At 40.3% G+C, this 14,840-nt stretch overlaps 2 protein-coding genes across 3 annotated transcripts in view; one reads left to right on the forward strand and one right to left on the reverse strand.

Annotated features, from left to right (window-relative positions):
* Nucleotides 1-14,010, forward strand: part of LOC133535139 (caveolin-2-like) — a 28,076-nt gene extending 14,066 nt beyond the window's left edge. For both annotated transcript variants that reach the window (XM_061874659.1, XM_061874658.1), the window contains 2 exons: nt 7,266-7,453; nt 11,066-14,010. In XM_061874659.1, the coding sequence (XP_061730643.1) occupies nt 7,266-7,453; nt 11,066-11,216 (339 nt within the window). In that variant the 3' untranslated portion in view covers nt 11,217-14,010. The remainder of the gene's footprint in view (nt 1-7,265; nt 7,454-11,065) is intronic.
* LOC133535138 (isotocin receptor-like) overlaps nt 13,066-14,840 on the reverse strand; it is a 30,528-nt gene continuing 28,753 nt past the window's right edge. The window contains exon 3 of the mRNA XM_061874657.1: nt 13,066-14,307. Within this exon, the coding sequence (XP_061730641.1) occupies nt 14,069-14,307 (239 nt within the window). The 3' untranslated portion in view covers nt 13,066-14,068. The remainder of the gene's footprint in view (nt 14,308-14,840) is intronic.

Consider the following 14,840-nt stretch of genomic DNA (forward strand, 5'->3'; position numbering starts at 1 on the left):
TTTAACTTTAGTCCTAACTTAAATAATAAATATAAATCGTTTGAGGTGCTTTCTATGAAGTCTGCCACACCTCTGCCTCTGTGCCTGGCCGTTATCTACCGCCCCCCAGGGCCCTATTCGGACTTTATTAGTGAATTCTCAGAGTTTGTTGCTGATCTAGTGACGCACGCCGATAATATAATTATAATGGGGGACTTTAATATCCATATGAATACCCCATTGGACCCACCGTGCGTGGCGCTCCAGACTATAATTGATAGCTGTGGTCTTACACAAATAATAAATGAACCGAAGCATTGCAGCGGTAATACGATAGACCTAGTGCTTGTCAGAGGTATCATCGTTTCCAAAGTTATGATACTCCCGTATACTAAAGTAATGTCCGATCATTACCTTATAAAATTCGAAGTTCAGACTCATGTTCGGCAAGCTAATAATAATAATAACTGCTATAGCAGCCGCAACATTAATGCTGCCACAACGACGTCTCTTGCGGACCTACTGCCCTCGGTAATGGCACCGTTCCCAAAGTATGTGGGCTCTATTGATAACCTCACTAACAACTTTAACAACGCCCTGCGCGAAACCATTGATAGTATAGCACCGCTGAAGTTAAAAAAGGCTCCAAAAAGGCGTACGCCATGGTTTACTGAAGAAACTAGAGCTCAGAAATTATTATGTAGAAAGCTGGAACGCAAATGGCGCACGACTAAACTTGAGGTGCACCATCAAGCATGGAGTGATAGTTTAATAACTTATAAACGCATGCTTACCTTAGCTAAAACTAATTATTACTCAAATCTCATCCGCATTAATAAAAACGATCCAAAATTTTTGTTTAGTACAGTAGCATCGCTAACCCAACAAGGGACTCCTTCCAGTAGCTCCACCCATTCGGCAGATGACTTTATGAAGTTCTTTAATAAGAAAATTGAACTTATTAGAAAGGAGATTAAAGACAATGCGTCCCAGCTACAACTGGGTTATAGTAACACAGATACGACTGTATATACGGCGGATACTGCAAATATCTAAAATAGTTTCTCTCGCTTTGATGACATAACATTAGAAGGATTGTTACAACGTGTAAATGGAATAAAACAAACAACATGTTTACTTGACCCACTTCCTGGGAAACTTATCAAGGAGCTTTTTGTATTATTAGGTCCATCAGTGCTAAATATTATAAACTTATCACTTTCCTCGGGCACTGTTCCCGTTGCATTCAAAAAAGCGGTTATTCATCCTCTCCTTAAAAGACCTAACCTCGATCCTGACCTCATGGTAAACTACTGACCGGTGTCTCACCTTCCCTTTATTTAGAAAATCCTCGAAAAAATTGTTGCAGAGCAGCTAAATGAGCACTTAGCGTTTAACAATCTATGTGAAACCTTTCAATCCGGTTTCAGGGCAAATCACTCGACTGAGACAGCCCTCGCAAAATTGACTAATGATCTATTGCTAACGATGGACTCTGATGCGTCATCTATGTTGCTGCTCCTCGATCTTAGCGCTGCTTTCGATACCGTCGATCATAATATTTTTTTAGAGCGTATCAAAATACGAATTGGTATGTCAGACTCAGCCCTGTCATGGTTTAACTCTTATCTTACTGATAGGATGCAGTGCGTCTCCTATAACAGTGTAACCTCGGACTATGTTAAGGTAACGTGTGGAGTTCCCCAGGGTTCGGTCCTTGGCCCTGTACTCTTCAGCATCTATATGCTGCCGCTGGGTGACATCATACGCAAATACGGTATTAGCTTTCACTGTTATGCTGATGACACCCAACTCTACATGCCCCTAAAGCTGACCAACACGCCGGACTGTAGTCAGTTGGAAGCGTGTCTTAATGAAATTAAACAATAGATGTCCGCTAACTTTTTGCAACTTAATGCCAAAAAAAAGGAAATGCTGATTATCGGTCCTGCTAGACACCGACCTCTATTTAATAATACAACTTTAACATTTGACAACCAAATAATAAAACAAGGTGACTCTGTAAAAAATCTGGGTATTATCTTCGACCCAACTCTCTCCTTTGAGTCACACATTAAAAGCGTTACTAAAACGGCCTTCTTTCATCTCCGTAATATCGCTAAAATTCGCTCCATTTTGTCCACTAAAGACGCCGAGATCATTATCCATGCGTTTGTTACGTCTCGTCTCGATTACTGTAACGTATTATTTTCGGGTCTCCCCATGTCTAGCATTAAAAGATTACAGTTGGTACAAAATGCGGCTGCTAGACTTTTGACAAGAACAAGAAAGTTTGATCATATTACGCCTGTACTGGCTCACCTGCACTGGCTTCCTGTGCACTTAAGATGTGACTTTAAGGTTTTACTACTTACGTATAAAATACTACACGGTCTAGCTCCAGCCTATCTTGCTGATTGTATTGTACCGTATGTCCCGGCAAGAAATCTGCGTTCAAAAGACTCCGGCTTATTAGTGATTCCTAGAGCTCAAAAAAAGTCTGCAGGCTATAGAGCGTTTTCCGTTCGGGCTCCAGTACTCTGGAATGCCCTCCCGGTAACAGTTCGAGATGCTACCTCAGTAGAAGCATTTAAGTCTCACCTTAAAACTCATCTGTATACTCTAGCCTTTAAATAGACCTCCTTTTTAGACCAGTTGATCTGCCGCTTCTTTTCTTTCTCCTATGTCCCCCCCTCCCTTGTGGAGGGGGTCCGGTCCGATGACCATGGATGAAGTACTGGCTGTCCAGAGTCGAGACCCAGGATGGACCGCTCGTCGGGACCCAGGATGGACCGCTCGCCTGTATCGGTTGGGGACATCTCTACGCTGCTGATCCGCTTGAGATGGTTTCCTGTGGACGGGACTCTCGCTGCTGTCTTGGAGCCACTATGGATTGAACTTTCACAGTATCATGTTAGACCCGCTCGACATCCATTGCTTTCGGTCCCCTAGAGGGGGGGGGGGGGGGGGGGGGGGGGAGGGGGGGGTGGTTTCCCACATCTGAGGTCCTCTCCAAGGTTTCTCATAGTCAGCATTGTCACTGGCGTCCCACTGGATGTGAATTCTCCCTGCCCACTGGGTGTGAGTTTTCCTTGCCCTTTTGTGGGTTCTTCCGAGGATGTTGTAGTCGTAATGATTTGTGCAGTCCTTTGAGACATTTGTGATTTGGGGCTATATAAATAAACATTGATTGATTGATTGATTGATCTTCCGCTTATCCGAGGTCGGGTCGCGGGGGCAACAGCCTAAGCAGGGAAACCCAGACTTCCCTCTCCCCAGCCACTTCGTCTAGCTCTTCCCGGGGGATCCCGAGGCGTTCCCAGGCCAGCCGGGAGACATAGTCTTCCCAACGTGTCCTGGGTCTTCCCCGTGGCCTCCTACCGGTTGGACGTGCCCTAAACACCTCCCTAGGGAGGCGTTCGGGTGGCATCCTGACCAGATGCCCGAACCACCTCATCTGGCTCCTCTCGATGTGGAGGAGCAGCGGCTTTACTTTGAGCTCCTCCCGGATGGCAGAGCTTCTCACCCTATCTCTAAGGGAGATAGGGTGTATATATATATATATATATATATATATATATATATATATATATATATATATATATATATATATATATATATATATACATATATATATATATATATATATATATATACATACATATATATATATATATATATATATATATATAGATTAGGGCTGGGCAACGATTAAAAATTTTAATCGAAGTTAATCGCACCATTTCTCTGATTAATCGCGATTAACTGCATTGTATACGCAAAGCCCAATAATGAATTCAAAAGTAGTGTGGAATATTCTCCCACATGAACAAAAGCGCCAAAACTTTTGTTGTGCAAACACAATTTAAATCAGTACTTGTTAAACAGTAGCAGTTAATTAGCATATTTTATGAAAATCAACTCAAAAAATGTAAATACAAACATTTAAGATCATTGCCACTGCCATGATATTTAAGTTATCCTGTTTGTTATGGAAAATAAATATAATCTACATACAAATCTCTGAGCCACAATCATAACATCCGAACATGCAATTTCTGAGGTGACAGCAGAAACAGTTTGTTTAATCAGGGATCTTATGTTTAAAAAACCTATATTGCAGGTAGTGGGCTGTTTTAGGGAATTTTTTTATCAAATTATCCATAGTAGCAATATTAATATTGTTGTGTTTATTCTGCGTAGTGCACTTAAAATAATTACGACCATATCTAGGAATTGATATGATGGGAGTTTTCCGATTGTTTGCTTGGTGCTTTGATAAACTGAACGCATCATATACATGGTACTATATTGTGATGTTATGAGCCAATGAAAAAAAAAAACTACCCTACCCAGCATGCAACAGGAGTGACGAGCATGCGCGGTAGCCCGGTATAGGTTGTGTGTCGCCATGACGGCATCTTGTATGTTGTGATATGCACGCTCTGAAAGCAAACGTTAAGAACTCAGCCAACACTCCTCGTCTGCATTATTCATAAATAGACAGACAACACATACACTACGCTGATTCACAGGCCGCTGGATGTAGCAGGCAAAGTATTCCCATGCTAAATAGCCGGTCTAGCAAGCACGCGTCATTCAGTCCAAAACGGCCCGATCTATCCACATTCAGAATTGTCTGGCGGTCGAAAGTGATCCCGGAGTGACCACGCTGTAAGCCAGCCATGAAATTTGCAGAATTGTCCAATATTTTTGCCAAATGTTCCATCTTTACCAAGAGCCCCTCGACGCCGAAGCCTGTCCAGGCGTCGCCATCTTGTTAAGAAAAGGCGTTAACAAAATAAAAGCATGTAAACAACATACGCAAATGTGCAATAAAATAATTGTCGGCGTTAATAGATTGATGAGTTAACTCGTAATTAACGCATTAATTTGCCCACCCCTAATATATATATATATATATATATATATATATATATATATATATATATATATATATATATATATATATATATATATATATATATATATATATTTATATCAGTGACGTGCGGTGAGGTTAATGGCTGTTGAGGCACTGACTTCATCACAGTCAGATTTATAAACATATGAACCCTATAGAGTATCTTATTCACCATTTGATTGGCAGCAGTTAACGGGTTATGTATAAAAGCTCATACCAGCATTCTTCCCTGCTTGGCACTCAGCATCAAGGGTTGGAATTGGGGGTCAAATCACCAAAAATGATCTCCTGCCGCTGCTGCTCACTGCTCCCCTCACCTCCTAAGGGGTGAACATGGGGATGGGTCAAATGCAGAGGACAAATTTCACCACACCTAGTGTGTGTGTGACAATCATTGGTACTTTAACTTAATGTAGCAGGTACTTTAGCTAGTATAGTATAGTATAAATAAATTACACTTATTATTATCATTATTAGCGATAATACTGCTAACATTAACAATATTAAATAATCACATGTATGTAGAAATAACAAACACGACAGTACACAGTGTTGTCACTATGACAGGTGTAACACAGTGTTGTCACTATGACAGGTGTAACACAGTGTTGTCACTATGACAGGTGTAACACAGTGATGTCACTATGACGGGTGTAACACAGTGATGTCACTATGACAGGTGTAACACAGTGTTGTCACTATGACAGGTGTAACACAGTGTTGTCATTATGACAGGTGTAACACAGTGATGTCACTATGACGGGTGTAACACAGTGTTGTCACTATGAGAGGTGTAACACAGTGTTGTCACTATGACAGGTGTAACCGCGCTCCAGCGGCCGTGTTCATTCATTGTCTTTACTGTAGCATAAAAAATGCAGATGGCCTTAAAACGCCACAATACTCAGTCATTATATTTAAGTACCCAAAATAAAGACTCGAAATAAATATAAATTCAATCGGATCAGATACATTGGAGGAAACGGGATTAAAACCCGATGCTAACCGCCCATAAAAAAACATGGGTACGGCTAGTAGCTACTATTAGCAAACAGATGGACTTACCAACTCGGCGTAATATCTCAACATTGACACACTCTTTATATATATATTTATATATATATATATATATATATATATATATATATATATATATATATATAAACATATATATATATAAATATATATGTATACATATATATATATATATATATATATATATATATATATTTATATATATATATATATATATATATATATATATATAAGGGGTGTGGGGAAAAAATAAATTCGAATACGAATCACTCGAATACGTTGTGCGATTCAGAATCGATTCTCTCTTTTTTTTTTTTTTATCAATCCAACAAACCACTACACAGAAATACCATAACAATGCAATCCAATTCCAAAACCAAACCTGACCCAGCAACATTCAGAACTGCAATAAACAGAGCAATTGAGAGGAGACACAAACACGACACAGAACAAACCAAAAGTAGTAAAACAAAAATGAATCTTATCAACAACAGTATCAATTTTAGTTATAATTTCAGCATAGCAGTTATTAAAAATCCCTCATTGACATTTTTATTCATAAAGAATAAAAAAAAAAGAACTTTAGTGTCACAGTGGCTTACACTTGCATCACATCTCATAAGCTTGACAACACACTGTGTCCAAATTTTCAAAAAGATAAAATAAGACATAGTTTTGGTTTGTTTAATAGTTAAAACAAATTTACATTATTGCAATCAGTTGATAAAACATTGTCCTTTATAATTATAAAAACTTTTTTTTAACAATCTACTATGCTAGCATGTCAGCAGACTGGGGTAGATCCTGCTGAAATCCTATGTATTGAATGAATACGGAATCGTTTTGAATCGAAAAAAATATCGTTGTTGAATCTAGGATCATGTTGAATTGAAAAAATCGATATATTATCGATTCGCGACCCCAAGAATCAATATTGAAACACATCGTGGGACACCCAAAGATTTGCAGCCCTAATATATATATATATATATATATATATATATATATATACATATGTATATATATATATATATATATATATATACTGTATATATATATATATATATATATATATATATATATATATATATATATATATGTATATATATATATATATATATCCATCCATCCATCCATTTTCTACCGCTTATTCCCTTTCGGGGTCGCGGGGGGCGCTGGCGCCTATCTCAGCTACATATATATATATATATATATATACTGTATATATATATATATATATATATATATATATATATATATATATATATATATATATATATATATATATATATGTGTAATTTTTATTTTCTGGTGTGTGTGTGTGCAGGTGACCTTTGAGGACGTTATCGCAGAGCCGTTGTCAGTGCGCAGTGGCGACCGAGTCTGGATCTGGAGCCACGCCCTTTTCGAGCTATGCAGAGTGTGGATGTACCGGGCGTTCACAGTGCTTCTGGCCCTTCCCATGTCTCTTCTCTCTGGGCTCCTCTTCGCCGTCCTCAGCTACCTCCACGTCTGGTACGTTTGACAGCAGCCAAAAAAACCCCAAGCACGGTTTTCATTTTCACTCCTGGTGTCAGCCGCTTCCACAACTTCCTGTGGGACACAAGCCCCGCCCACTTAGACAATGACAAAATATCAATCAATCAATCAATCAAAGTTTTTTTATATAGCCCTTAATCACAAGTGTCTCAAAGGGCTGCAAAATAAAGACATAAGGAAAAAAATATACTTTAAACTATTTAGTGGACCAATCCTCAACTTGTGTTGGAATATATACTAATATCAAAAACGAACAAAAAACAGTAAAGAGGACTATACTATACTTTTTATGTTATAATCATTTGTTTCACACAAAATGATAAGTTGATTTAAAATGAATGGATTGATTTGTGTGTAACATAAACATTGTAGAGTCAACATTGAACACTGACTCAGTCAATCATCGGTATTACAGTTGTTAATTGTAATACTTTATTGCAGGGGTGTCAAACGTACGGCCCGAAGGCCGGATCAGGCCCGCCAACAGATTTTATCCAGCCCGCGGGATGAATTCACTAAGTATAAAAATTAACCTGAAATTCTTGAATGAAAGAAACTGCTGTTCTAAATGTGTCCACTAGATGTCACAATAGCAATTCTTTGTATCCTTGTAGATGATGCTACATATGTACAAAACAAACCACATGATGTTAGTACATTAGTTGAGGAAAACGATCAAACTACATAAACAACATACTGTATTTTGATTTCGATTACATTTTTTTTAATCTTGATTAAGAATTAACCAATGAGTTGACTGATCAACATTATCACATCATTTATTCAGAAAATCTGAATAACGACAAATAAACAACATTATGATTTGTACACTTTCAGAATGTGCTTGTTCTACTTTTAAACAAAGAAAACAATCGGAAGTTGTCTTTATTTTTAAGTTATCGTGCCGTGATTTTAGCAGTCCGGCCAACTTGGGAGTAGATTGTTCTCCATTAGGCCACTGATTTAAAATGAGATTGACACCCCTGCTTTATTGGATGAATACTTACGAAAGAAAGAAAAAAATTTGTTCAACATTTTAACGTAAAAATGCTTAATTTTAAGCATTTTTTTTCAGTTCTCCACCAAACATTATTTTGATGCCTGCAGTGTCCTGCTTTGATATTGATATTCTGATATCAGCAAGAAACTGGTATCGGAAAATATCGATCATATAATAACTCCGATACAAGAAGTCGTATTCTGCTCCCGCTAACGTCTCTTACTGCTAGCTTAGCGGACAGATAACAGCTTGTACCCATTTGAGAGCCTTTTAGGAGTTTTTTCTTCAAAACATCAAAAAAGTAAACATGCAGAAATCCATCCATCCATCCATTTTCTACAGCTTATTCCCCTGTGGGGTCGCGGGGGGCGCTGGCGCCTATCTCAGCTACAATCGGGTGGAAGGCGGCGTACACCCTGGACAAGTCGCCACTTCATCGCAGGGCCAACACAGATAGACAGACAACATTCACACTCACATTTACACACTAGGGCCTATTCTTTTTGTGTGCAGAAATCAAGTTTGTTATATATAATAACTTTTGTGACATTCCAACATGAAATAAGTGCATTCAAACAAATACGCTTGCTTGATGCTACTTTACATTGTACATGCCATATACAGGCTACTGATTAGCATTAGCGATTTTGTATCAATCAATCAATCAATCAATGTTTACTTATATAGCCCTAAATCACTAGTGTCTCAAAGGGCTGCACAAACCACTACGACATCCTCGGTAGGCCCACATAAGGGCAAGGAAAAACTCACACCCAGTGGGACGTCGGTGACAATGATGACTATGAGAACCTTGGAGAGGAGGAAAGCAATGGATGTCGAGCGGGTCTAACATGATACTGTGAAAGTTCAATCCATAATGGATCCAACACAGTCGCAAGAGTCCAGTCCAAAGCGGATCCAACACAGCAGCGAGAGTCCCGTTCAGAGCGGAGCCAGCAGGAAAACATCCCAAGCGGAGGCGGATCAGCAGCGCAGAGATGTCCCCAGCCGATACACAGGCGAGCAGTACATGGCCACCGGATCGGACCGGACCCCCTCCACAAGGGAGAGTGGGACATAGGAGAAAAAGAAAAGAAACGGCAGATCAACTGGTCTAAAAAGGGAGTCTATTTAAAGGCTAGAGTATACAAATGAGTTTTAAGGTGAGACTTAAATGCTTCTACTGAGGTGGCATCTCGAACTGTTACCGGGAGGGCATTCCAGAGTACTGGAGCCCGAAAGGAAAACGCTCTATAGCCCACAGACTTTTTTTGGGCTTTGGGTATCACTAATAAGCCGGAGTCCTTTGAACGCAGATTTCTTGCCAGGACATATGGTACAATACAATCGGCAAGATAGGATGGAGCTAGACCGTGTAGTATTTTATACGTAAGTAGTAAAACCTTAAAGTCACATCTTAAGTGCACAGGAAGTCAGTGCAGGTGAGCCAGTATAGGCGTAATGTGATCAAACTTTCTTGTTCTTGTCAAAAGTCTAGCAGCCGCATTTTGTATCAACTGTAATCTTTTAATGCTAGACATGGGGAGACCCGAAAATAATGCGTTACAGTAATCGAGACGAGACGTAACAAACGCATGGATAATGATCTCAGCGTCTTTAGTGGACAGAATGGAGCGAATTTTATGGCGATTTCAACACCTCCAAATGTGTTAACGAAAACTACAACTAAGATGCACATTACAGTCAAACAGCTGGTGTGTAGTACACTACTTACAGTTTAAACACTTTGTAGGACTCAACAAAATACAAGAGTGGCATATTCAAGTTGATGGCAAAGACCAACCTGAATGCAACAAAAGATTTTCAGAAATGTAATAAAACAAAATATGACAACTAAATATCACTTGATGAAACATTTTCTAACATCCCACACTACAAATCAAGTAGCTGAGATAGGCGCCAGCGCCCCCCGCGACCCCGAAAGGGAATAAGCGGTAGAAAATTGATAGATGGATGGATGTTGATATCATATTGGATTGATATCAGTATCATCCAATAACCAATTGAATATCTATTGGAAGTGGAAAAGTTGTATCATACTCATATGAAATTTATGTTGAACTAATCAAATATTATTATTTTATTATTTGTTCAGTTAAAGTTAAAGTACCAATGATTGTCACACAAACACTAGGTGTGGCAAAATTATTCTCTGCATTTGACCCATCACCCTTGATCACCCCCTGGGAAGTGAGGGGAGTAGTGAGCAGCAGCAGTGGCTGTGCCCGGGAATCATTTTTGGTGATTTAACCCCCAATTCCAACCCCTTGATGCTGAGTGCCAAGTAGGGAGGTAATGGGTCCTAATTTTATAGTCTTTGGTGTAACTCGGCCAGGGTTTGAACTCACAACCTACCGATCTCAGGGTGGACACTGTGTTCACATTAATTCATTATTCTTTTCAAAATAAAATATTAAGAATATTTACTACATTTTTCCCCCCACATCAAGTGTAAAATTAGACCTTGGAAAACAGCAAAGTGTGACCTTTGACCCCTAGAGAACCAAGCGGGAAACGGAGAACAAATGAAGTGATTATTTGAAGATGAATGACTGTGTCGTGTGCAGGATGATACGCCCGAGCATGCAGGCCATTCTGATGGGAACTCGCTGGCTGCAGAGCCTGTGGAAGGCGACGCTGGACGTCTTGGTGCGCCCCCTGCTGACTAGCACAGGACGATGCTGTGGCAGCTTCAGCGTTCACCTGGCAGAGAATTGACACGTTTTTCTTTTGTTTTTTGCCAAGCGGACGTTCTTATGGTTGAATTTTGAGATCATATTTACTGTTTTGCTCACACCTCAGCAAACATAACAACCTTTCTGCGTGCTTCAAATAGCTAACAAAGTAACTTTCACATGGAAATATATGGGGTATTTGAAAAAACAACAACAAACATAATTCTTATGTTTACATCATGTAAACAGTGCCAGTCAAAAGATGCTTACATAATTCAATGACAAAGGGATGTGACAAAAATTCAGACAGCTACCGTATAAGCAATGATAAACATAGCTATTATATCATACATTTTTACGTATTTTCTGGACTACAAGGCACACTTAAAATATTTTTTTCCCCTCAAAACTCGACATTGGCCTTATAACCCGGTGCGATTAATGTAAGGAATAAGATTGGTGGAACTTACCCACCTCGAAGCTATTTTATTTGGTACATGGTGTGATGATAAGAGTGACCATTGGATGGCAGTCAAACATAAGAGATATGTGTGGGCTGCTCTGTGATGGCAATATGTCTCAAGTAAACAGCACCAACATTTTAAATGTTCCAATTGAAATTATAGAACATTACACACACGCTCAAAAATCTATCAAAATATTTTAGTACGACTTTGGTAAGCGATGAAGCCGCACCGCTTGATGGATTGTCGGCGCATTAAACCTACAAGTATTATTATGGTGTGTGTATAAGGTAAGACATATTATCTGGCGTTTCGTTTCGCAATAATATGCAAAAGCAACTTTTCTTATCTTCTGGTACCTGCTGATCTGTATTTGGGATCTGCATAAATCCTGAAAAATTGCGAATGTCCGCCTTTGTAGTCCGTGTCGACCCCGTAGTCGATAAACTTCTTCTTTTTCTCTATCTTCTTGTTACGGGACATTCATCCTCCGCTGTTGACATTTCTAATATAAAGTTAAGTTAAAGAAGTTAATGATTGTCACACACACACCAGGTGTGGTGAAATGTGTCCTCTGCATTTGACACATCCCTTTGATCACTCCCTGGGAGGTGAGGGGAGCAGTGGGCAGCAGCCGTGCCGCGCCCGAGAATCATTTATGGTGATTTAACCCCCAATTCGAACACTTGATGCTGAGCGCCAACCAGGGAGGAAATGGGTCCCATTTTTTTTATAGTCTTTGGTATGACTCGACCAGGGTTTGAACTCACGACCTACCGATCTCAGGGCGGACACTCTAGCCACTAGGTCACTGAGTAGGTCAGTAGTGTAAAGTTCTTACTTATATACGTATGTCAGTAAACTCGTCATGAAAGTACTGAAACATACCGGTGTAGTCAGTTTACATTATTCACTTAGGGAAATTTAGTCATTAGAGTTCCGATCCGTCGGTTTTTCACGGGACACATTTCTGGTGTTGCTGTTTCCAGATGAGGAGATGCTGCTCCGATATTGATTGAAGTAAAGTTATCTCCATCTTTTGACACTTTTTCCACTCCCGTCCTTGCATGCTACACCGCTAGAACAAAGATGACGGGGAGAAGACACTGCCAAAGGTGAGCCACGTAAATAAGACCGCCCACAAAACGGTGCATCCGGAAGTAACTGTCAGAAAGCGGCTTGAAGATGATCCGTAAAACATCATCTATTCAACATTTTGATCAAATAACCACAATTACATGTTATGTAGACCACAAGGAAGTGTTTTCCATTTAGAAAAACTAAATTTCAATATGACTCCTTTAATCTGCCCTATAATCCGGTGCGCCTAATATATGAAAATTCATCGGCAGTGCACCTTATAATCCGGTGCGCCCTATGGTCCGGAAAATACAGTAATAATTTTATTAAGATGTTTTTGGCCAGCACTTCAAAACAACCAACAATGTAATGATCAATTGTTTACATTTTTTATTGCATAAATAATAGGAATATCTGTCATACAGAAAGAGAATGAAGTCGGCAAACTTTAGATCAATCCATCCATCTTCTTCCGCTTATCTGAGGTCGGGGCCCTGGGGGCAGCAGCCTAAGCAGAAAAGCCCAGACTTCCCTCTCCCCAGCCACTTGGTCCAGCTCTTCCTGGGGGATCCTGAGGCGTTCCCAGACCAGCTGGGAGACATAGTCTTCCCAACGTGTCCTGGGTCTTCCCCGTGGCCTCCTACCGGTCGGACATGCCTTAAACACCTCCCTAGGGAGGTGTTAGGGTGGCATCCTGACCAGATGCCTGAACCACCTCATCTGGCTCCTCTCGATGTGGAGGAGCAGTGGCTTTATTTCGAGCTCCTCCCGGATGACAGAGCTTCTCACCCTATCTCTAAGGGAGAGCCCCGCCACCCGGCAGAGGAAACTCATTTCGACCGCTTGTACCCGGGATCTTGTCCTTTCGGTCATAATCCACAGCTCACCACCATAGGTGAGGATGGGAACGTAGATGGACCGGTAAATTGAGAGCTTTGCCTTCCGGCTCAGCTCCTTTTTCACCACAACGGATCGATATGGCGTCCGGATTATTGAAGACGCCGTACCGATTCCTCCTGTCGATCTCATGATCCACTCTTCCCTCACTCATGAACAAGACTCCGAGGTACTTGAACAAGATCTCCTCCCTTTTCCGGACGAGAACCATGGACTCGGACTTGGAGGTACTGATTCATAAGGGGAGTTTTTTTTTACTTTGTCCCAGGGAGATGGGCACATTAATAGGGACACCTCTCAGTAATTTACTGTCTATTGCATCTTGTAGGACTTCATGTGTGTTATACTGTAACCATGATCAATTTACAGCAATAATAATCATTTTTCATATTTCTATTATTTTGAAACTTGTCTTGGCATTCATATCATATGAAAAATGATGGGAGAATATTTGTTATGTTGCGTCCGTGTGTGTGCTGGATGTGTGTGCCGAGCTCCTCTGTTTGCTGCTGGTGTTGATGTTGTGATGGCGGCTGCCTGAAGAGGCGGACAGGAAGCGGCTGCAAGAGCAGCAGCAGAAGACGAAGCCCCGCGTCACGCCCTGGAACATGTGACCCGCGAAGAACATGTAGATCCAAGGGTTGCAGCAGCTGTTCAGACTGGCCAGCAACATGGCGATGATGAAGGCTGCGTCTGTCAGAAAACACAATTTGACATTTTCAAAAAGTAAAGCTCCTCTTTGGATACTGTGCTTGCTTAATGCTAATTTACATTGGATTTGCCATATACATGTTACTGATTAGGATTAGTGGTTTTACATGGTGGTTGTAACATCTACAAAAACTAGTGTGACGTTTCGCTGGCATTGTGGTGATGCGGTTGCGTTCTCTCAATTAGGCAGTCGGATAAGGTAAGAAATGATTTATTTATGCTAAAAAACGAACTAAGAACAAAACACTTGCACAAAGGCACTATAGACAAAACCAACTGGACTAGCATGTGAGCTAAAAGGAACAAAAGACGCTAGCATGTGAGCTAGGGAAATAAACAAACAAATAGCGTGGAAGCTAATCGAGTTCAAAAGGGTATTTGCCACAATGCGGGATCGCGACGTCACCCGTTGCATCAAGAGCAAATTACACTGCGAGACCGAAGGAACAAAAAGGGCAGGCTTAAATATAGGGAATAATCAAAAAGCAGGTGCGAGGGACAAACAGAGAGCAGGT

This window comes from Nerophis ophidion, linkage group LG16 (assembly GCF_033978795.1).
Source record: "Nerophis ophidion isolate RoL-2023_Sa linkage group LG16, RoL_Noph_v1.0, whole genome shotgun sequence".
In the NCBI taxonomy this organism is placed as follows: domain Eukaryota; kingdom Metazoa; phylum Chordata; class Actinopteri; order Syngnathiformes; family Syngnathidae; genus Nerophis; species Nerophis ophidion.